The sequence below is a fragment of the Sycon ciliatum genome, chromosome 2 (assembly GCF_964019385.1).
Source record: "Sycon ciliatum chromosome 2, ocSycCili1.1, whole genome shotgun sequence".
In the NCBI taxonomy this organism is placed as follows: Eukaryota; Metazoa; Porifera; class Calcarea; order Leucosolenida; family Sycettidae; genus Sycon; species Sycon ciliatum.
In genome coordinates this window covers 19,319,239-19,341,541 of record NC_088644.1, presented here as the reverse complement: position 1 = coordinate 19,341,541, position 22,303 = coordinate 19,319,239, and the positions used below count along the sequence as shown (strand labels likewise).

General features: G+C 47.1%; 1 protein-coding gene across 2 annotated transcripts in view; it reads right to left on the bottom strand.

The window, feature by feature from the left end:
• The window catches only part of LOC135809062 (transient receptor potential cation channel subfamily A member 1-like), a 33,880-nt gene that overhangs the window by 4,978 nt on the left and 6,599 nt on the right, over nt 1–22,303 (bottom strand). For both annotated transcript variants that reach the window (XM_065322321.1, XM_065322322.1), the window contains 11 exons: nt 21,730–21,833; nt 20,600–20,681; nt 18,952–19,125; nt 17,111–17,184; nt 16,309–16,491; nt 12,959–13,132; nt 12,004–12,210; nt 10,680–10,769; nt 9,333–9,513; nt 4,338–4,389; nt 3,872–4,013 (listed from right to left, as the gene is read on the bottom strand). In XM_065322321.1, coding sequence (XP_065178393.1) covers nt 3,872–4,013; nt 4,338–4,389; nt 9,333–9,513; nt 10,680–10,769; nt 12,004–12,210; nt 12,959–13,132; nt 16,309–16,491; nt 17,111–17,184; nt 18,952–19,125; nt 20,600–20,681; nt 21,730–21,833 — 1,463 coding nt within the window. The remainder of the gene's footprint in view (nt 1–3,871; nt 4,014–4,337; nt 4,390–9,332; nt 9,514–10,679; nt 10,770–12,003; nt 12,211–12,958; nt 13,133–16,308; nt 16,492–17,110; nt 17,185–18,951; nt 19,126–20,599; nt 20,682–21,729; nt 21,834–22,303) is intronic.

The window sequence follows — 22,303 nt, the reverse complement described above, 5'->3', positions numbered from 1 at the left end:
GCATGATCCAGTTGACTGCTGTGGCTACTGAGTCAAAGACGGCTGGGCTGGAGCGGAGGCCGAAAGGCAGAAAGCGCTCGTAGTAGTAGGAGCCTTCCCAGCGAAGTCCTGACGGCGGACTGGGATCTGCCGAAATGCACTGCGTACACCGAGCTTGGACAAATACACAGGCTGTGGGCATGACATGATGATGTTGATCGCGTTGTCAATGCTCGCGTAGTGCAGAGAGAGCGGCTCGGCAGGAATGCTGTCGTTCGCGCCGGTGCCTTCCGGACTAGACAGATGGTGGATCATTCGCAGCTTGCCGTTCTTTTTGGGGATGGCACCAATACCAGAGCGGCGCATGAACTGAAATGGAGGTGACGGAAATGGGCCTGTGGTCTCGCTGCGGGCGCAGGAAGCAGCTAATTGCTCGGATATAAATGCCGAGTGAGTGAAAGCCAAGGGTAGATTATTAGAGAAAACCGAAATGTCGTGTTGGCCGGCAGATCCAAGAGTAAAGCCACGGCGCAGCCCATGGAGAACATACGCAACGCATTATTGATATGAGTGGTTACGTAACAGGCGGGCAAAGTGGTCAGCTAGCAGTGTGGTGTCTGCAGAGTGTATAGGAAAGAAGCTACGTACCGAGTCAAGCTATTCAGTAGCCATTCTGCTAGGAGCGGCGGGGTGGCCGATTGGCTCCGCGCTGCTGCTGGTTGCACATGATGCATGGGTGGTCCTTGCCACACTGGCTGCAGGTGTGGGAGAAGCGGCACGACGACGAAGAACAGCGACCTCCATTGAAGTTGCGGCAGATTTCTTGGCTGTCGCTGGTATGGTTGCGAACACTGGAGGTAAATGCTGCTGGCTTGGGGACGAAAAGGACACAAACCGCCCCTGGATGGGCCGTCTTACATTGAGCGCATTTTGGGTGTGCATGGCCTGTGACAGCTATCTGCCATAGGTTCACGTCGATGGTGTCCAACCTCTTCGTGCCTGGTTACTGGGCCACGAGCAGCCGCAGCTGGCGGTCGTACTCTAGCCACGCGCTTGGGAAGAACTGGCGGTTAGCAGTCAGGATCAACTGCTGGTACGCAATCAGTTCAGCAGTTCAGCAGTGCGGTGTAGGGCAGCAGCCGTGATAACAGACATGTATGTGGTCCATGCCTCGAGCCGGGTAGTTACATGTATAATTATCGTGAACCTTGCGACGCACCTGCTTCGCGTACGGTCATCCGACTCAACGATATTTAGCTGGCTATCGTTATTCGGGCTGTGCACCAGCCGGAATGTTGGGCCGGAAGTGTGCAAGAATTTCAGGCAACCAACTTGAAAAAATCTACGAACTCCCCTCGCAAGATACGTTCTTGCACAGCCTTGGGCACAGCTGGTGCAGGTGGCTGATCGGGTGGGTTACAAGGGCTTGGCCTGGCGTTGTGGCGGCAGCAGCCGCATTGCCTTGGCCTTGGGTGAGGAGCGGCACAATGCTCCCCGATAATAATAAAATGGCGGCCGACAAAGCCGACTACACCTCGTCAAGTAGATCTACGGGAGCGCAGAGATCCGTTGAGCCCGCGTCACCTGAGCTGGCGGAGGAGGCATTGGTGCAAGTCGGGCTTCTGGGCTCGCGAGCCGTGTCCGCACTGTCATGTTGCTGGTTCTCCTGGCCGGAGCAGACCTCACTACCAAGGGCTAGTTGTGCCAGCAAACGGTCCTGTAAAATACTTTTACTAAGTTTCCTTTCGGATTCAAGCCGCGCTGAGAAGGCTCGCCGCGGGGGCTTGGCAAGGCATTGCCTTGACAGTGTCGACAGTTAGGTCAGACATACTGAAGAAATACAGTGTCGAGGTGACACTCGGGCTGGCAGCAAAGCTACGAAAGGAAAAGAAACACTGCTGAAGCACGATCCGTTGTCTGGAAGAGCACAACAGGGCAAGCAAGATTTGTTTTTCTTTTCCGCAAAATGGGCTGGTGCCATTTGTGATTACGCAGCAAAACAAAGCGCATGACGTCAGTCTTGAATGCAGTACAAAGCAATGCAGTGCAGTGTGTGCGCTAGTTCGGATTGTTGCTAACAAGTACTAGCACAGCTAGTACACCATTAATTATTGTCAACATGCTATTCCTCATTTACCACAAATGCAGAGAGGAGAAGAAGCAGCTATAAAACTACACACCTGTGACACGTGGAAAGGGAAAGGGTGGTGGAGATACCAGGAGAAAGGGTGGTGGAGATACCAGGGGAAAGGGTGGTGGAGATACCAGGGTGGTGAAGATACCAAGGGAAAGGGTGGTGGAGATACCAGGGTGGTGGAGATACCAGAGTGGTGGAGATACCAGGGTGGTGGAGATACCAGGGGAAAGGGTGGTGGAGATACCAGGGAAAGGATGGTGGAGATACCAGGGAAAGGGTGGTGGAGATACCAGGGAAAGGGTGGTGGAGATACCAGGGTGGTGGAGATACCAGGGGAAAGGTTGGTGGACATACCAGGGGAAAGGTTGGTGGAGATACCAGGGGAAAGGGTGGTGGAGATACCAGGGGAAAGGGTGGTGGAGATACCAGGGTGGTGGAGATACCAGGGGAAAGGTTGGTGGACATACCAGGGGAAAGGTTGGTGGACATACCAGGGGAAAGGGTGGTGGAGATACCAGGGGAAAGATGGTGGAGATACCAGGAGAAAGGGTGGTGGAGATACCAGGGTGGTGGAGATACCAGGGGAAAGGGTGGTGGAGATACCAGGAGAAAGGGTGGTGGAGATACCAGGGGAAAGGGTGGTGGAGATACCAGGAGAAAGGGTGGTGGAGATACCAGGGGAAAGGGTGGTGGAGATACCAGGGTGGTGGAGATACCAGGGGAAAGGGTGGTGGAGATACCAGGGAAAGGGTGGTGGAGATACCAGGGAAAGGGGGGTGGAGATACCAGGAGAAAGGGTGGTGGACAAACCAGGGGAAAGGGTGGTGGACATACCAGGGGAAAGGGTGGTGGAGATACCAGGAGAAAGGGTGGTGGAGATACCAGGGGAAAGGGTGGTGGAGATACCAGGGTGGTGGAGATACCAGGGGAAAGGGTGGTGGAGATACCAGGGAAAGGGTGGTGGAGATACCAGGGAAAGTGGGGTGGAGATACCAGGAGAAAGGGTGGTGGACATACCAGGGGAAAGGGTGGTGGAGATACCAGGGGAAAGGGTGGTGGAGATACCAGGGGAAAGGGTGGTGGAGATACCAGGGAAAGGGTGGTGGAGATACCAGGAGGGTCCACTTTTCTGCAGTGATTGGCGTTTTTTTGTATTTTCTTCTCGCCTGGACATTCTCAGCTTTAACTGGCTCCTGATGTTTGAATGAAGGTCTGTTTGCCGCTGTGTCCACTGTTAATTGGTCCTGCCAAAGCTGATTTCAATATGAAATGTAAGCCAATTTGTATTATATTGTTTGTGTAAGCCAATTTGTGTGTTGTCACAGCACTTTGCTTATCACAGGCCCCTGAAAATTGACCTACTCGAAGAACGTTCCCTTAGCATAAATTTCGAGTCAAAAACAGTTACAGAACACTAATTAATGCGCTGCCGGAATTGGTATATCATGGCTGGCGTATGAGCACCCTAGGCCACAGAACATACAGTACTCATGTAATTCAAGTCGAGTTTGCATGAAGCATGATGGATTCTGTAAGGATGCATGTTCATGGTCAGAATTAGTAACAACTGCATGGAAAGGCATGCCAGCAAAACACCATCACAACCTTAGATCCTAGTCTGAAAAAAGTTAGCATGGAAGCTACGTAGAATATTATACAATGTAGATATACTGAGATTCCAATGCAGATAAACTGACATTCAACGTTGAAACGTAAACACCGTTCATTACCAGTTTCACACTTAGTGGCACTTACTTCAAATCTTTCAAGAGTTTGTTTTGAGATGACTGATTCTGCTCCACTGATAACAGAGAATTGTCACACTGTTCCAGCCGATTACTGATAGTCTGTAGCTGCCGATTTTCATTTGTTTGTGAACTCTCCCAGTGTTTAGCGACTACAGAATAGCACCAACAAAGTAAACAAAAGGGTGAGAGAGACTGGGGCATACAAAGAGAGAGAGGCACAAGCTAAGCTGCTAATTACTTGAGAAGTTCAATTCTTCCACTGTGATATCTATGCACGTTTCTGCTCTGACATCACTTACAGACACTCATACACACGTGCATGTCTGCTAGGGGGGGGGACTGTGTTTCTTTGTCATAGAGCTTACACATTTGACTTTGTTTACGGCCGTGTCTCCATTGGAGCCTTGTATTGAGATCATCACTAGCACTGTACACAAACATGTAGTAGAAAGAACAAAAATGTAAATGCTTACCTGCTGGATCACGGACATTGATGGATGGTTCGTAATTCCTGGCAAGTAGATCCTAAAGTGGCCATGCATAACAGTTCAATAAACAAGAATACAGTCAAGTCGGTCATACTTCACCGCCCCTTGGTTCAAGCAAAAGCGGTCTCTTATGTCAAATGGTCTCTTATAACGAATTAAATACAAACCCGGAATAACCAACACATGTACAATAACTGAACCTGAATCAACCTGTCCGGACCAGACAAATTGTCGTGCACGGACGGGCTGCCATTGTAAACTCCCCGCAACAAGTAGAAATTGTCTAAAGTGGAAATTTTCTAACGCGGAAAGCGGAACGGATTTCGTGCACCAAGTCCAATTCTCACCTGCAACAAGCGATGAACTTTCACTCGCGATCTCACAAAACTTCACACGAAAGTTTATTTCGCGTTTCATATACCGGTAAGTAAGTTTTGGATTTACCGTTGCACAAGTTTGTGTGAAGTTTCTCACTTCATGACCTAGAATGAAAGTTTGTACATTTTTGTGTCGTTGTGTGTGTGTGTATGTACAGTAGATATTGGTTATAACGTGCCCTTCTGATTTTTCACATTTTATCACTATAACCGGTATATCACTACAGGCGATTTTCAACTGCGCGCGTCATACATACACATTATACATGTGTGGGTACTCGATCACGCTAATGTGGCGTAACTGATACATGATGCATGCTGCTGCACCTTCCCCAGTCCAGAGTGAAGAACTTCTTGGCCCCAAGGCATCATCCAGGAAGCATCAGACCAGAATACACTATGAAAACACACATGTGGCTCCAAGTCGAGACGTCAATGCCTCACACGCTTGTGTTGCTATCACTATATAGACGATATTTTTCTGTACAAAGAGGTGTTTTGAATGGTGATTCTGTATCCTTATAGCCGATTTATCGCTATATCCGATATTATTGGTTATGACGATAATTTGACTGGCTTTTTCTGGTTTTGCTTTTGATATTTTCATTTTGTATCAATATAGCCGGTTTATCACTATGTCCGATGACTTTATAACCGATATCCACTGTATATATATATATGTGTGTGTGTGTGTGTGTGTGTGTGTGTGTGTGTGTGTGTGTGTGTGTCTGTGTGTGTCTTCGACACCGCGCAGCAGCGGGGAGAGTGGCGCACAGCATTCAGAATTGCTTCACCACCACAGCCGGCCTCTCGTGAACGGATTCAGTGCAGTATCTGTAACAGATCCTTTTCGAAGAGTGGCCTGCCACGCCACAAGTGCACTGAAGAGCGTCGCAAACCCGTAGCAGACCAGGCTGGCAGCAGGAAATGCACCGCATGTCTTCGCTGGATTCTCAGCCCTGGCGGACTGGCCGTCCACAAATGCCTGGATATGCCCCCATCTGCTACTCCAGTGCACGGCCAAGCCACCGCTGCTGGACCATCGTGTGACACCCGCCAGCGGCTTGCCCTACCTTGCTGCAGAGCCCACTGCAGCCAATGCGATCGTTGTTGCAAGTCAACCCGAGGATTCCAGCTACACAACTGCAACAAATGGATCAATGAAATGGCTAGGAAATCTCGCTAGGACGTTGATGCGACACAGCGCCTCAACCCAACTCTCCTTGTCTGTCGGCCCCTCACACGAGGGGACACGTAACCGGAAACGGCAATGTTCAGGACAGGCACAGGACAGGTGTGTGTGTGTGTGTGTGTGTGTGTGTGTGTATGTGTGTGTGTGTGTGTGTGTGTATGTATGTATGTGTGTGTATGTGTGTGTATGTATGTATGTATGTGAATACATGTACCTTGTTCATGTACATAAAGAAACAGTCATATTGAAGAAGGGCTGAGGCTTCCTGCAGCTCCATCTCTGAAAGGAATTCGGGTGGACACACCCATTCCCATGCCGCTGCACATCCGAACCAGTTCCGTTATTTTACAACGTTTCGGCACTTGGCCATCGTCAGGTAAAAACAATGAATACCGTGGAAGCCACACAAGCGCGCCACCTTCTGCTGCTTCTTCTCCATGATGTGCTAGTTGCACCTTCTCTCTCTCTCTGTCACCCCCCCCCCCCCTTCTGCATACTAGGTGACATAATTCGCATCTTTTTTTTTGGCGCTACACTCTGCGTATATATACTGCTCTTGTGTGGCTTCCACGGTATTCATTGTTTTTATCTGACGATGGCCAAGTGCCGAAACGTTGTAAAATAACGGAACTGGTTCGGATGTGCAGCGGCATGGGAATGGGTGTGTCCACCCGAATTCCTTTCAGTCATATTGACTTGGTTAGAACCAAAGATGACATCATGCTGATCAATTTGACATGCATATTGTGGGTCGTGCATACCTCCATCAGTCCATCAGGAGGAATCCTGTCATATTAGTGTTGAATACGAGAAAGGACGACTGACGACACATAATCCAGACATTACGACGGGAACAGGTAGGTTGGTGGAACGACATTTATTAGAGACGGGACAAAAGACCAAGACGAACGAAACGACTACATGGTGATTATTGAAGAGTGAGAAAGAGATCAAGTCTGAACGGCAAGATAAAGGGCCTGGGTAGCTATGGCAAATATGGGCGCGCAAGTAGCTACCCAGGCCAACGGAACAAAAGGAGACAAAAGGTGAGTACGTAAGTGCATGCAGGCCAGCTAGAAAAGGTACGGGAGGAGGTACCTAACATGAGGATAGAATAATTCTGCTACACCAAGGGCATCCGGTAAATGCAGCGGGTTTCACTGTATGTACATTAGAGTGCCGATTATTCAAACCCTTGGGGACCGGTGCTGTCTCCAGGGGGTTCTGATGAGGAGTAAGTTTGGATAAGGGAGCGGTCACAAATCCATCTAAACCATGCATATCCCCTCATCTTTTCATCATTTCTCATTCTCTTCAGCAGTACTACAGAAATTAGACACGTTAAGCTCCTCTAAATGACGCATTGGGGACCCAATTTTGACGCAAACCTGCTGCCTTACATCCAGTACACCATTTGAATGGTGCATCGGTTGGGGAAAATCAGGAAAAACGTTTCTTGTCCCCTACATTCAGTGCAAACAGGCATTTTGGATAATTGATCATTCGGATGGTTGGCGAGTCGGATAGTCGGCATTCTACTGAACTTCCATAAGTTGGCAATGGAACGAGGCTATCCACCAATCATCAGGCAACAATGATGATACTAGTGCTAAGTGCCTAGGGTTAAAGGAGAGGAGTGGTATAATCAGGCGTGACAATTTAGAACGGCAGACAGAGGCAAAAATGAAGGCGCCTGGAGAGGCAATGATATTGCTATGTGATGTGCTGCTGATCACACGAAACCTATGGCAATGGCAGCATATCGTCTGTGTTCCAGCATGTTGTTGTTGTTGTTGTTTCTTTATTTTACTTCACCATATGAACAGGCAAGACTGCCTTCTCACCGGGCTATTGGCCCACGGCTCACACAATATGATGAAAATGTTTAAAATTTGTATGAAGAAGAAAGGAACGGAAAAGAAGATGAAATGAAAGGAAAGAAAACAGTAGGTATTAATTTTATGAAGGGGGGGGGTATGAAATGGGTATTATCATAGTTGATGAGAGAAGTATGATATCCAATATTCTTGTTCTATAGACTATTTAGTACGGGCATTTCATGAGAGTCATGCATGGGCAAGGCAGAATTTGGACTAGGATAGAGGACAAGAACATAATTGATGAGCATTTGTTCAGGCAGAATCTGTGAAGAAGACATAGTAGGCACAACATCGGAGAGCTAGTTGAGGAGGGAGATAAGGTCATAGCCAGACAGCAATCCTTGAAACATGTGGCGTACGTCGCAAGCGCGAATATCAGCTGGGAGAGAGTTCCATGTGGTACTGCCAACAAAGGCGAAAGAGCTACGGCCTGAGGGACCAGGTAGGAACGGCACTCTGAGCAGCTGGCTGACCTGACCACGCGTGACACAACTTCTGTCCACATCCGTGGCAATGAGGGAGTAGTAGGATTGGAACAGTGAGCTGGCTCTGCCATGAAGGCAGCGGAAGACGAAGAGAAGCAGACGTTGCACGTACAGCTGGTGGAGCTGAGGCATTGATAGTCTGGCAAATAGGGGAGCAGTGGGGGTCCTTCTGGGGAGTTGGAAGATGGCTCGTATGCCAGACTTAGCAATGCGTAGCAGTCGATGCAGCAGCAGTTTGGATAGAGCGGGAAAGAAACAGTTTGAGGCATAGCAGAGCACAGACTGGATCATACTCATGTACCAGGCCCGGCGGGCATTGAGTGAAAGGCACCGTCCATGGCGCCAGAGCTGCCCGATTGTAGTAGCAGTCTTGCTGGCAATAAAGTCCACTTGGGGCTTCCAGGACAGTTGGTCATGTAACTCTATGCACTCAAATTGACCACTCAAGCTCATGTGAGTTACGCCTCACAGCAACACAAAAGTCATGTAGCATTCAGCAGATTGATATGCAAGCTCTGTTCATGAAATTGCAAGCGCGGGTTGCGCGAGACAGATGGTCGCCAGTTTGTATGTGAGACGGTCATGAAAAAAACCCCTGTCGTTTACGGTAGTTGGTCGCCTTCTGAAGAGGTCAGTAACGGCACATTTGACTCTAGATCCAGATTATCCACTGCTTTCCGACCACACGTCGGATGTAGCTAGACACTGTGGCATTGGAGCATGCCCACCGGAACCGGTCCAGTTGGTCAGCCTATCACCTGACCAACTTCTTGGGCATCAAAATATATTTCCTACTGTGGAGGGCATGTGTACCCGCCATATCATACACAATGTATGGAAGGTCATGATTCTACCGGACCAATCAAAGACTGCGTGGCGGTCCTGTGGATTACGTTGACTGCATAGTATCTCTTCTGCTCATTATTGGTCCTTTGAAAATAACATGTTGTACCCACTGTGGTTCGCAGTTTGGAATTTGGAACAGTAGAATATGACTAGAGAAACTAGTGAATGGTGCAACATCTTTTGAATAACGTCACTCATACCTTACGCAATAAGCCGTTCTTCTCCATCTCACCAGCAATGTATGCACGATTCAAGTCAACTTCTTTCTGAGCATCACTCTGCACACTCCGATAGGTATCAGTCAGTTGCGCAACGAGGATACTCAGCAAAACTACGATGACGATGAACATGAAGAATACTATCAGCACAATACCAAGCCATCTGTAAAAGTATGCAAACCCAATCATGACCACAGAGATACATGCAACCATGCATATACACACACATGCACTCATGCACATACGCACACAAAACACAAACACGCATCAGTACACACACACACACACACACACACACACACACACACACACACACACACACACACACACACATGATCTGATCATCAGTTTCGCAAAATCTGCCCGTTCCGATTCCTAGATTTATCCATAGCCAATGTCTTCCCATAGGGCTTTGAGCAAATAGTTCTGCTTAGGGCACCCATGGTCTACAACGTACACTGGTGTTTGTTTTACTTCCGAATACATAGTACGTAACATGGTATGTGAATATGGTAGTCACCTGGCAATGGATCTCAAGAAGATCTGCTCATACATCTTAGTATTTTTTACAGAAGAAATGAGCAGGAGATGTGATAGTGATTTAGCCCGATTGTTTCTTTGTATACATCACGTGTTGTCGTCGTTGTTGTCATTGTTGTTGAAGAAGAAGGCTGCTCCAAACGCTGGAGCTTGCACTTCCTGCTGACTGACACTAGACTGACTCCCGACTGTCGTCTGCAGCACACGAGAAGAGTACCGGGCTGTCCACTTGGCAAGCCTGCCGGAAAGCACCAGTCCCTGCACACTGTACAGTGTTTCAGGGAATTCCCTCCTCATCAGTTGAGCTTGAGTAGGCTAATGAAATGTGTTCTCCGAGAGCACTGCATTTTTGTAGTGTTCTCCAAGCCAACAAATCACTCAAGAGGGATACCAACTTACAGTGACGTTCCGTTTCCAGCACAATAAACACCTCGGGCAAACACTGTGTATTGAGAAGGGAGTGGTGCTTTCTTGCAGGTTTGCTGAGTGGACAGCCCGGCATTCTTCTTGTGTGTTCCAGATGGCAGTCGTGAGTCAGTCAAGTGTCAAGTTAGTCGGCAGGAAGCACGAGCGATGATGTTTGGAGCAGCCACCTTTTTCTACAATTACCGCCCAAGTCGCAACATCTCAGTTCATGTTATTGTTGGCGTCGTCGTCGTCGTCGTCGTCGTTGAAGTCAATTTTTGCCTGAGTCTTTTGTGTTCCTTCTGTTCTCTCCATTACATGTACTTCCATGTCAATAAGGTCCCTTTCAATGAAGTTACATTGCCAATAGTCTGTCCAACTCACCCAAGCTTGCTTGACTTCCCATAATAATCAAGAATGGGCCCTCTTTCAATCAGGATGCGCATTCCAGTTAGCAGTATCTCCGGATAGGACCTGCAGCAAGGCGAACATAAGGACCGCAAATGTGACTTGTAAGTATTACTCTCAGTATTGTGCATGTACATGTAATACCTGTACTACCTGTACTACCTGTACTACCTGTACTACCTGTACTACCTGTACTACCTGTACTACCTGTAATACCTGTACTACCTGTACTACCTGTACTACCTGTACTACCTGTACTACCTGTACTACCTGTACTACCTGTAATACCTGTACTACCTGTACTACCTGTACTACCTGTACTACCTGTACTAGCTGTACTACCTGTACTACCTGTACTACCTGTACTACCTGTACTAGCTGTACTACCTGTACTAGCTGTAATACCTGTACTAGCTGTAATACCTGTACTACCTGTACTAGCTGTACTAGCTGTAATAGTGAATGCACATATACACCCAAGTACAGGAGGATACTGTTATTACTGGACCATGTTAGATAGGTACAAGCACTACGCATTGCTCGCTCCTTTTCGTAGTTAGAGCCGTCTGGCACTAGATCAACGAGCTATCTTAATGTCTGTGGTGCCTCCATGGCCGGCAGCTCGGCTTACTTAAAGCTCGTAGCTGTACTGATGAGGCCTATACGGCCGAAATAGCTTGCTGTCCACAGCGGCGTTGGGTACGTACAAGTATTATGAATTCAGTCCAGATCACTCTACTGAACCCAGCCAAGGGGAACATCCCCTGCCTGAAAAGTCTGAATACGGCGACACCCGGCCGAAACATGTGTACCTATATGGCGTGTAAAATAGCCTATGCTGGAACGCTTCCTACAGCTACTACGTGTCGCATGGCATGGGCTAAATCAAGATCCTTTGTCACAGATGGGCTATTAACTCGCCATGGTCAAAGAAAGGTGACAGATCAGTACACCTATTGTTCCTTTGGTAATGAAGCATCTTGCCATCATCGAGAACAGCCAAGAACAGCCTGGTACGACTCCAACCAGAAAACAGCTGTTTATAACTCGGATGTTACCCCCCCCCCCCCCTTACTATGTAGGGCTGCTGTCCAGCACGGCTCAGAGAAACTGGAGCTTATCTCCTTTGTACCACATCATGCCTATGTGTAACATAGAATCCAGCCATGGTCTGCATGGAAACAAGTTAAATTATCTGAACATTACACACCACTGCAATAGTGCTAATGCCATGCATGCAGTACCAAACAGATTCCAAATGCTGTATCTACATCTCGAATGTGTTGGTTTATCTACATACCTAGCATGATAGTACTCAGGTTTATCAAGATCAGAGATGGTCAGCGTCCTATTCTCCTTCAGGCTGAACATCTCGTCCTCTTCTCCTCGAAGGGCCAGGTAGAAAGATCCAGAAAACGTCACAAGGAATATGCAGAAGACGACAATGAAGCGCAAGATTGCAAAGCGAACGATTTGAACCATGATCTGTGTATACGCACCAATTTCCCTGAATGGCAGAAAATACACAACACACAACACCAAGGTGAAAAGAAAACCTGTTGGCCACTGGCCTGGCAGCTGGATGGCTGCTTACACTCACAACATACGAGGCGTAGTCCGAGTGCAAGACGCATGAAAAGCTTGAATGGACTGTACTGTCCACTGCCATAGATACCGTATTTCCCCGATTATAAGTCGCACCTTTTTACACTAAAATTCAGGGTAAAAAAGGGGGTGCGACTTACAATCGAGCATGACTTACTACTGAAGTGAATATATCGCAACAATATTGCTCAAACCTGAAAATGGGGGTGCGACTTATAATCGAGTGCGACTTATAATCGGCGAAATACGGTACTTGGTTAGATTTCATCGCTTTGCTCATGGGACCCTGCACTCGGAGCAGTGTCAATGTGATGACTAAGAGCATCTCAATTTTGCTGCTCTTTTACACTGCTTGGACAGCCAACTGGCTGTGGAAGAGTAAGAATAATGAATATGCGTGTGCATGCGTCATAGAACGTAAGTGGACATTGGGCACGCCCAAACAAAATGATTGTATCGAATGGTTTACGTAAAAAAAATTGATTCATGGCTCGTGTTGGACTCAATTGGCCTGCGTTTTCCGCACCCGTAAGAGCGTCGCCACCCTCTAGGATCAAAGTGCAGATGCAGCTCCTGAAGTGGAGGGAGGTGAGTAGAGAAGACCCACCACCAAAGTGGTCGAAAACTGATAATCCCATAAAAGACCTTACCGAAATGCACATGTGTACTTGAAGAAGCGCAGACAGGTCGTAATGTAGGCAAATGACGCCACAGTCCATTGTGAACTAGAGTCTGCATAGCGTAGTGGGATTATCACCAGCAGCATAAAGAAGGATGCTAAGTCAGCATAGTTGTACAGGTCTTCAAAGTAGTCACTTCTGTACCTGTATGCAGTCAAAGTAGACCAACATCATAAAGTAGAAAAACTCTGTAACGAAATGGCAACACAAAAAAATCACAATATAATAGTGCCACATCAGGCCCGATACAAAGCACCATGCTGCCTGATGGTCTAACTCTCCGACCCATAAAGAAGGACGGCCAGGACAGTCACTCCGTACACCATGCGTTTAATGGCAATGCTAGCATCATCGTTGTCGAACACTGACTCTCGTAGCGTACAGAATGCACCCGATGCAGCAGCAACTCGCTGAAACACGCCGAATGCGCTCCGGGCGTCTGGCGTTACATGGCTACCGAGATAGAAAAGCCTCCATGTGCTGCACACCACACCACACCACTACACCACCACTGCACACCACTATCCAAAGGGGTCCGGCCGGTGTCCACAACACCAGCCCCAGCCACCATGGTTTTGGACATATCAACACGAAGGCCAAACGCACCAGCTACATCCCTGAACGAGGATAGGGTCCTCTCAGCACCAGCATGGGTAACTGCAAGCAGGGCCGAATCATCCGCAAGCTGACACTCCATTAGCCGAATTCTGCGATGCTCTACCATTCTGGCGTTGACAAGCCCCTCTCTCTGAAACTGGGCGAGTAGAATCCCCAGCTTGTCATCACCAGCAGTCACGCCACACCATCTCTCAAAGACTGCACACATGTAGAGATTAAATAAAACGGGGGCCATAGTGCAACCCTACTGCAAGCTGTTCTCAACACGTGTCGGTGCAAGCAGGTGTCCACCCACACGGATACTGGCAGCCATGTCGCTATGGAAGGAACGGATGATGGTGATTAGATTCTCCGGGATGCCAAGCCTAGCCAGCACTCTCCACATAGCACTCCGCGGGACTGAACCCCCCCCCCCCATTCACGATACACACACACACACACACACACACACACACACACACACACACACACACACACACACACACTTCCTCAATAAACAAAAAAACTTTGTGAAGGATTTTGAAGGATATGAAAATGCTTGGAACAGGTCACGAACAGCTTGTATGGACTGGAAATCACTCCACAAAGGTAGTTCAGCCCATGTATGGTTTCTTTGTAAGAGGAACTGTTGTCGGCATGAGCAGAGAGTTTATTTTGCATCACTTTCGCTCGACTCCCTTTTGCCCTCAGTTTCTGTCCTCGTCTGCTGTACTCGAGTTGTTGTTTTCAGCTCTTTCAGCTTTTATCTCACCTTCTTTCATTACACTCCGCTAAATTTTGGTGATGTCGCTGCAATCAAGTTTGCTTTCAAGCTGCGTAATCTGCCGTGGTGGCGAATACTCGTTTCACCAAGGAGTCGTAAAATATGTCATGACTTCCTGGTTTCGACCTCCACTCTCCAGAACTCTGCGAAAGGAAGGGTAATGGCACAGCCAAACTTATTCATTTTCTCCGCTGGATGTTCCTCCCAGCACTGATCGGTAGCGGCTAGCAAGTCCTGTCGACTTTCCTTAGCCACGAGACTCTTGTCAGACTGCAGACTTATTAAGAATGTGATGTTCAAATCTAGGCTTTGTGCAGGCAGAGCAAGACGTTGAATTCAGAATCCTTTCATTGCGCCAAGCAATCGCAGCAGCTGCGTATTGACTCGCTCATTGTGTGGGATCACTGGTCCTTTCCATCGCTCTCTATTACTCTCAAACTGAGGCCTAGAGAGGCCAAGCAGCGCATTATGTCCTAGGAGAAGTGGTATTTCAGTTCCGCTCCTCATGGCTGCCATAACCTATGTTGACACAGAGCAACCATCGATTTGCTTGGTTTGTTGTGAATAGTCGCTTTCCTTGCACCGTACGTCTTTCATGACATGCCAGTAAAGGCCGAGGAAGTAATCGTGGCTCTCTTCACGGCAGTTTGTGAGCAAGCAAGTCCCTCAAAAATCCATCACGAAGTTTTTGTTTACGGAGGAAGTACATAGTAAACACATGCTGGAAATTATGACGACAAAGACTACAGGTGTTTCAGAGACTACAGGTGTTTCAGAGACTACAGGTGTTTCAGAGACTACAGGTGTTTCAGAGACTACAGGTGTTTCAGAGACTACAGGTGTTTCAGAGACCACAGGTGTTTCAGAGACTACAGGTCTTTCAGAGACTACAGGTGTTTCAGAGACTACAGGTGTTTCAGAGACTACAGGTGTTTCAGAGACTACAGGTGTTTCAGAGACTACAGGTGTTTCAGAGACCACAGGTGTTTCAGAGACTACAGGTCTTTCAGAGACTACAGGTCTTTCAGAGACTACAGGTGTTTCAGAGACTACAGGTGTTTCAGAGACTACAGGTGTTTCAGAGACTACAGGTGTTCCAGAGACTACAGGTGTTCCAGAGACTACAGGTCTTTCAGAGACTACAGGTCTTTCAGAGACTACAGGTGTTTCAGAGACTACAGGTGTTTCAGAGACTACAGGTGTTTCAGAGACTACAGGTCTTTCAGAGACTACAGGTCTTTCAGAGACTACAGGTCTTTCAGAGACTACAGGTCTTTCAGAGACTACAGGTCTTTCAGAGACTACAGGTCTTTCAGAGACTACAGGTCTTTCAGAGACTACAGGTCTTTCAGAGACTACAGGTGTTTCAGAGACTACAGGTCTTTCAGAGACTACAGGTCTTTCAGAGACTACAGGTGTTTCAGAGACTACAGGTGTTTCAGAGACTACAGGTGTTTCAGAGACTACAGGTGTTTCAGAGACTACAGGTGTTTCAGAGACTACAGGTGTTTCAGAGACTACAGGTGTTTCAGAGACTACAGGTGTTTCAGAGACTACAGGTCTTTCAGAGACTACAGGTCTTTCAGAGACTACAGGTCTTTCAGAGACTACAGGTCTTTCAGAGACTACAGGTCTTTCAGAGACTACAGGTCTTTCAGAGACTACAGGTGTTTCAGAGACTACAGGTGTTTCAGAGACTTCAGGTGTTTCAGAGACTACAGGTGTTTCAGAGACTACAGGTGTTTCAGAGACTACAGGTGTTTCAGAGACTACAGGTGTTTCAGAGACTACAGGTGTTTCAGAGACTACAGGTGTTTCAGAGACTACAGGTGTTTCAGAGACTACAGGTGTTTCAGAGACTACAGGTGTTTCAGAGACTACAGGTGTTTCAGAGACTACAGGTGTTTTAGAGACTACAGGTCTTTCAGAGAAATCTTACTTGTACATGTTATGCACTTGTTCCACAAGACCATAGAGGCAGAACAGTATGGCAAGAACTTCACAAACTCCGCGGAAAATGTCCAGTCCAGATCGATATTGGTTCGGATCATCTGCACCGCCAGCAAATATTAGTGCCATTGACATGGCAATAACGTACAGGACAAAAATAGCAGCTTGCGACCTGTAAACAGCAAAACATAATCAGGAAATGGACAATCACATTGGATTTTTTCAAATGCGCATACTGAAAATGAAGTCAAATATTCGTAGAACATGCATGCAGGAATCTTACGCACGGAGTTGCACTATTGTCTTCTATGCATTATATACACGAAGGCATTATATACACGAAGGCATTATATACACGAAGGCTCAGTTTTGCCAAGTTACAACACACTACAAGCAGCTGTGACCTGGAAATGTTCTACGGAAATCTTCCACATGGCGTCGAATTGGGAAACATGTCTTCTTGAGGTGGCTGGTCGGAAAAGAGAATTGCTTTTGCAGATGTTTTTCATTATAGTCTCCGTGGTATAAAACCAAGTGGGTGTGGTCCGATAAGCCTTCGCCAAAGTGTTCTCCAACCAAATACACCACAACACAATCGGCAGTTTTTGCATTCAAAACGCGTGTACAACTGTTAGGCAGAGCAAAGCAATGTCAGTACTAGCATATGGGACAGCAATTCGAATCGGATTATTTGAAGAGAACTTCAAATTCCGTGTACCTCAAAAGAAGTACTTGACGCTGTACTTACAGCAGACAATGCAGTGCATGCATGGCAACACTGGCGTACTTACCAGTATCTTTTAGCTACAAACTTCTTCCACTTGTACCAGATAAGCAGCCTGACAACATCATGGCATACAGCATCCTGCAGTGCCAATGATCAATGCCCCCCCCCCCCCAACAACATTGATTATTAGTCCAAGGCAGATAAGATAGGTGTAGGAACGATATGCATCTCAGAGGCAGCATGTGTTTTGCACACAAAAAGTATTCTCTTCTTGCCCGGGTTAAGTGAGGGTTGACAAGTAAGACTGGAGGATGAACGCTTGATTCGGGTACGGATCCCAAATTTGTTTGTCCACCATAGTATGACATGGCCGGCATACAGGGTATGTGCTATGCAATGCTCATATTACTGCACGCTTACGACACAGCCACTACCGGCAGCCATTTAGTACATTGTATGTGAAGAAAAAATCAACAACACTGTGCAGCTTCGAAGAATCCAGTCAGGTACCGTATTTATCGGTTACAGGTCGACACCCCGTATCCGGAGACCTTAATTCTGTTTTGAAAGTTTTCTCCCAATGAAGCACTGCTAACCACTACCTGCTACTTCCTCCGTTAACAAAAATTTCGTGATGGATTTTGATGGATATGAAAACGCTTAGAACAGGTCAGGAACAGTTTGTATCAACTGCAAATCACTGGACAAAGGTAGTTCAGCCTATGTGCAGCGTCTTTACAAGAGAAACTGTTGGCGGAATGAGCAGAGAGTTCAGTTTGCGTAGCTTTCGCTCGACTCATTGTTGACCCTGCGCCGCTGTCGTCATCTGCTGCACACGAGTCGTCATCTCTCTCTCGAGTCGTTGTTCAGCCCTTTTCAGCCTTGCCTCGGCTTCTTCGATCACACTCCGCTGAACTTGATGTTGCTGTCATTCAAGTAAGTTGGCTTTCAAGCGGCGTGATCCACCGCGGTGGCAATTACTCGTTTCCACCAGGGAGTCGTAAACATATTTTATGACTCCCTGGTTTCATCTTCGCTCTCCAGAACTCCGCTAAACGAGGAGTAAAGGCACAGCCAAACTGATTCCATTTTTCTCTGATGGATACCCCTGCCAGCACTGAACAGCAGCGGATAGCAAGTCCAGTCGACATTCTTTAGCCACGAGGCTCGTGTCGGACTGCAGACTTCTGAAAGGATGTATGGTCACCAGCATTCGAATCTGGGCTTTGCGCAGGTTGAACAAGAATTTGAATTCAGAATTATTTCATTGCGCCGTGAAATCAGAGCAGCTCCTTGTTCACTCGCACATCGTGTGGGCTCGCTGCTCCGTTCCATCGCTCTCGATCACTCTCAAACTCAGTGCTAGAGTAGTAGAGAGGCCAAGCGGCGCATTATCCCCTCGGAGGAGTGGTATTTGAGTTTCGCTCGCCATGACTGACACCACCGATGTTGGCACAGCGCAACCATCGATTCCGCTCGGCTTGTTGTGAAAGGTCACTTTCCTTGCATCGTACCTCTTGCATGGCATGCCAGGGAAGGCTGAGAAAGTGATTGCGACTCATTTCACGACAGTTTGTGCGCAAACCAGTCCCTGAAAATCCATCACGAAGTTTTGTTAACGGAGGAAGTACTAACACATCAACAAATGACACAAACACTCCTCATTGGAAGGTGAAACGTCCAAATTCTTGAAAAAAGCAAATACTAGTTAACAGGCAAACATGCCTACACATGGCGCACTCGTGCATGCAGTGCAGGTCATTTTTGGAAGATACCGATAATTCCCAGTTATAAGTCGAATGCCGGTTATAAGTCGACCCCTACCTTTTCTCTTGCTATTATCAGTCGTAAAAGGTCGACATATAACCCGGTAAAATACGGTAATCTTTTAAAGTCACCACTCACCTTGTTTTCACCTTTAGCAATTAGCTGGAGGATTGTGCGATTGCCATCGAAGCGGTGATTATCTGGGGCTCTGCCATTCCTGTCACCATCAAGGATTTGCAGGTAGACTGTGACTGTATCAGGTTGGGTATGTGACCTCTCCATCATACTGTCAAGTGCGCGCGTCAAACTCTCCTACAACAAGCAACACAGTAGAGTTCATCTTCTGTTAGTACAGTGCTCAATACCACAGTGGACAGAGCTTCCCTACATAGAAGGTAGAGAAAAGCTCGTTTTTTACTCAAGTTTCACACTATGCGATCCTATAGCACGAAGCTTGGGTAGCAAACAAAATCCCGTCCTACCTTCTCCGAAACAAGCAACACATGGAAAGTCCATACTGGTCAAAAAAGGTGCTCTGACTGGTGTGAAAATGTTTCTGAATAGGCGATTCCAGACTTTGTTGCTGTAGTATCCCGCATTGAACAGATGGCTCTCAAGATCCAAGACCTCCACTTCAAGCTGGTATATGAACCTGGCCCTACCAACCCAGCAGATGTCTTGAGTCGTCACCCTCAGCCACATCCTTGCCTGCCGAACTTTGGTGAGGAGGAGGACACCGCCTATATCAATGCCATCGCGCAGTCCTCTGTTCCCAACGCCCTCCTCTTGTCTGACATCCAAGCCGCAACTCGAGCAGACTCAATGCTCCATGCCGTGCTGCTGTCACTGCAGACGGGCATGTGGGACGGCAAGGCAGTGGACATCCGCCCGTTCTACACACACAGGCATGAACTCTCCGTCGCCGACGGTCTCCTGCTCAAGGACCATCGTCTGGTGATTCCACTGTCTCTCCAAGAGCGGACACTTCAGCTGGCCCACTCCGGCCACCAAGGCATGACACGAGCCAAGCAACGACTCTACACGAAAGTCTGGTGGCCTAGCATGACGTCAGCTGCGGAATCCCTCTGCTGCCAATGCCTCTCCTATCAGGCAAACACGCCAACAGGCCGCCGCCCATACAGGCCGGAATCCACCCCGACCCTGCTTGCAGCGCCAATTCTTTATTTCTTCAGTCCAAAACAACATGAGTCCAGACTTAACTCATGCACAGCAACTAAAAGCCGCGAAGTCCGTTTCACGTGCGCGCGCGAGCGGGAAACAGCACATGCTACATGCATGACATAACACGATGTACTACTATCATGAATGTCTGGAGTGGCCAAGGAATGCCACAGCACGTATGTGGCCGTGAGCACTACAGTTGCTATCGTGGGAATTCTATGCATGCATCATAATAGAGCACACCAGTGCTGCGCCATCATTATTCTGCTGCAGCACTGTTTATGGTGTGTGTACAAAATATTACCTGAGCACAAGGATTCAGTGGTCACAGAAATGATTGGGTAATATGAATACAATAGCACTGAGAATGGTAGACGGTTCAAACCCCAGCGAGCATGGTAGAGTTCATAGAATTTGAGAACTTATTTCTCATGGAGAGTTGTAGAGCTCATTTCTCATGGAGAGCTCATTGCCCCATGAAAATTGCAGAGCTCAAAGCCACACACACACATGCACCCCCCCCCCCCCACACACACACACATAATGACACAATTACGTAGAGTTGTAAAACGTGTGTTCATATCTCCTAGCCGCACACTCTTACCTTCATTCCTTTATGTTCGACAAGGTCATGGAAACTAAAATCACAGTCTTTGTGGTCATGAGCTTGAAATACATTGCGAACACTGCATGTACACATGCACACGTAGCCATGCAAAGATTAACAAACACACGTACACACAAACACACCGATGCATGCACACACAAACAAACACACACACACACACACACACACACACACACACAGAAAAAACACAAACATGCACACATTGTGACATGCAAACAGAAAAACTTACGCACCTCAGTTCATCATTCACAGCCATTCAGGCACATGTAAAATGGCAGCCATTATTCCGTGTGTTACACCAAATGCATTATTATTCATGACAAAAGTCCAGTTTACTAGTTCTTACCCGTGTCGGGAAACTAACTAATGCTGCGCCATGCATGCGAGTTTACTATAGGTTACAGAGTAGCCTGGATAACAGGTCAAAGTTCTCGATGCAAGTTCTGCAGAGCTTTACCACACAGAGTTTAAGTGGAAATATCATCATACATCACACCTCATCCTATGCCACTGTGCTTAGCCAAGGCACCAAACAGATATCAACATTTTTGGATAAAGTCTACTTTACATTTCAGTCAAGCAAAGTCTCCTCACGATTGCTTGTTACTGAATAATGAAAATCCCGTAGAGATGAAAATCCCAGTAGAGATGGTTTATGTGATCTAAAGATTACCCACATTCCAAAGCCTGGGTTTACCATAGGGTGCTAAGAGTACTCAGCACCATTGGTAGATGTAGAGATAGACTCGTAGAGAGGTAGAGGCTCTCAGCCGGGTAATAGCTGATAACTGAGTGGAAGCCTACTGTATTTCCGAATATAATGATAAGTTTGAAGCTTCACCATTTCAGCTTCACCATTTCCCCTAAAAGTTTACCTGAATCCAGGAATTAGACTGCTAAACCAAACAGGCTTTTCAGTGACCAGCATATGCAACCTGGAATGTAAGCATTCACTTCCTAGACAGGGATGTGACTTACATCCAGCTGAGGCTGGGTGGTCCAGTTTCATTGTTCTGCGGTTAATAACACCAACGCACACTGCTGGACCTGAATTGGCTCCAGCACGGTAGGACTGAAATGGGTAATGGCAAACTTAGTAAACTTACTCTGCTGGTTTCATGGATTCCAATATCTTAGCAGCAACAGCATCATGGCGGTTGCTTAACGCTAGTACCACTGGAATATCTCCGTCATTATTCCTGGCAGTAGTCTGAGTCAAGCAGAAGAGCACGGAGCATTGACAGATGAGGAGAAAGCTTGGAGGATAGTCTTTGTTGTGATCACAATGTGTACAGACATTACACACTGTACAAACTTAGCATTGCCGCTGAACTTCTAGAGAAAGTAGACTACGTATGAGACTTTTAGAGTGTGCTTCTGCATTCTCAGTTAGCCTGACAGTGTTAGGGACCTTACATTATCAGCTGTGCAAATATAATAATTGCAGGAGTGATAAAATAACAATGAATAAAACTAATTGTGCACTCATAACCATGTATAAAACGATTATTAAAATGAAAAATTTCCAGAGCGTTTTCTCGTGACTATCATCGGTGAAATATCACAATAATTATTAGTTATAGTCATCAGTGCTATTTACGACTGTTGTCTCCTCGTCGGTTATTTAAATGCAGGAGTGATGATATTATTTTCCGGATATATCAGAGCTGCACAGTTAAA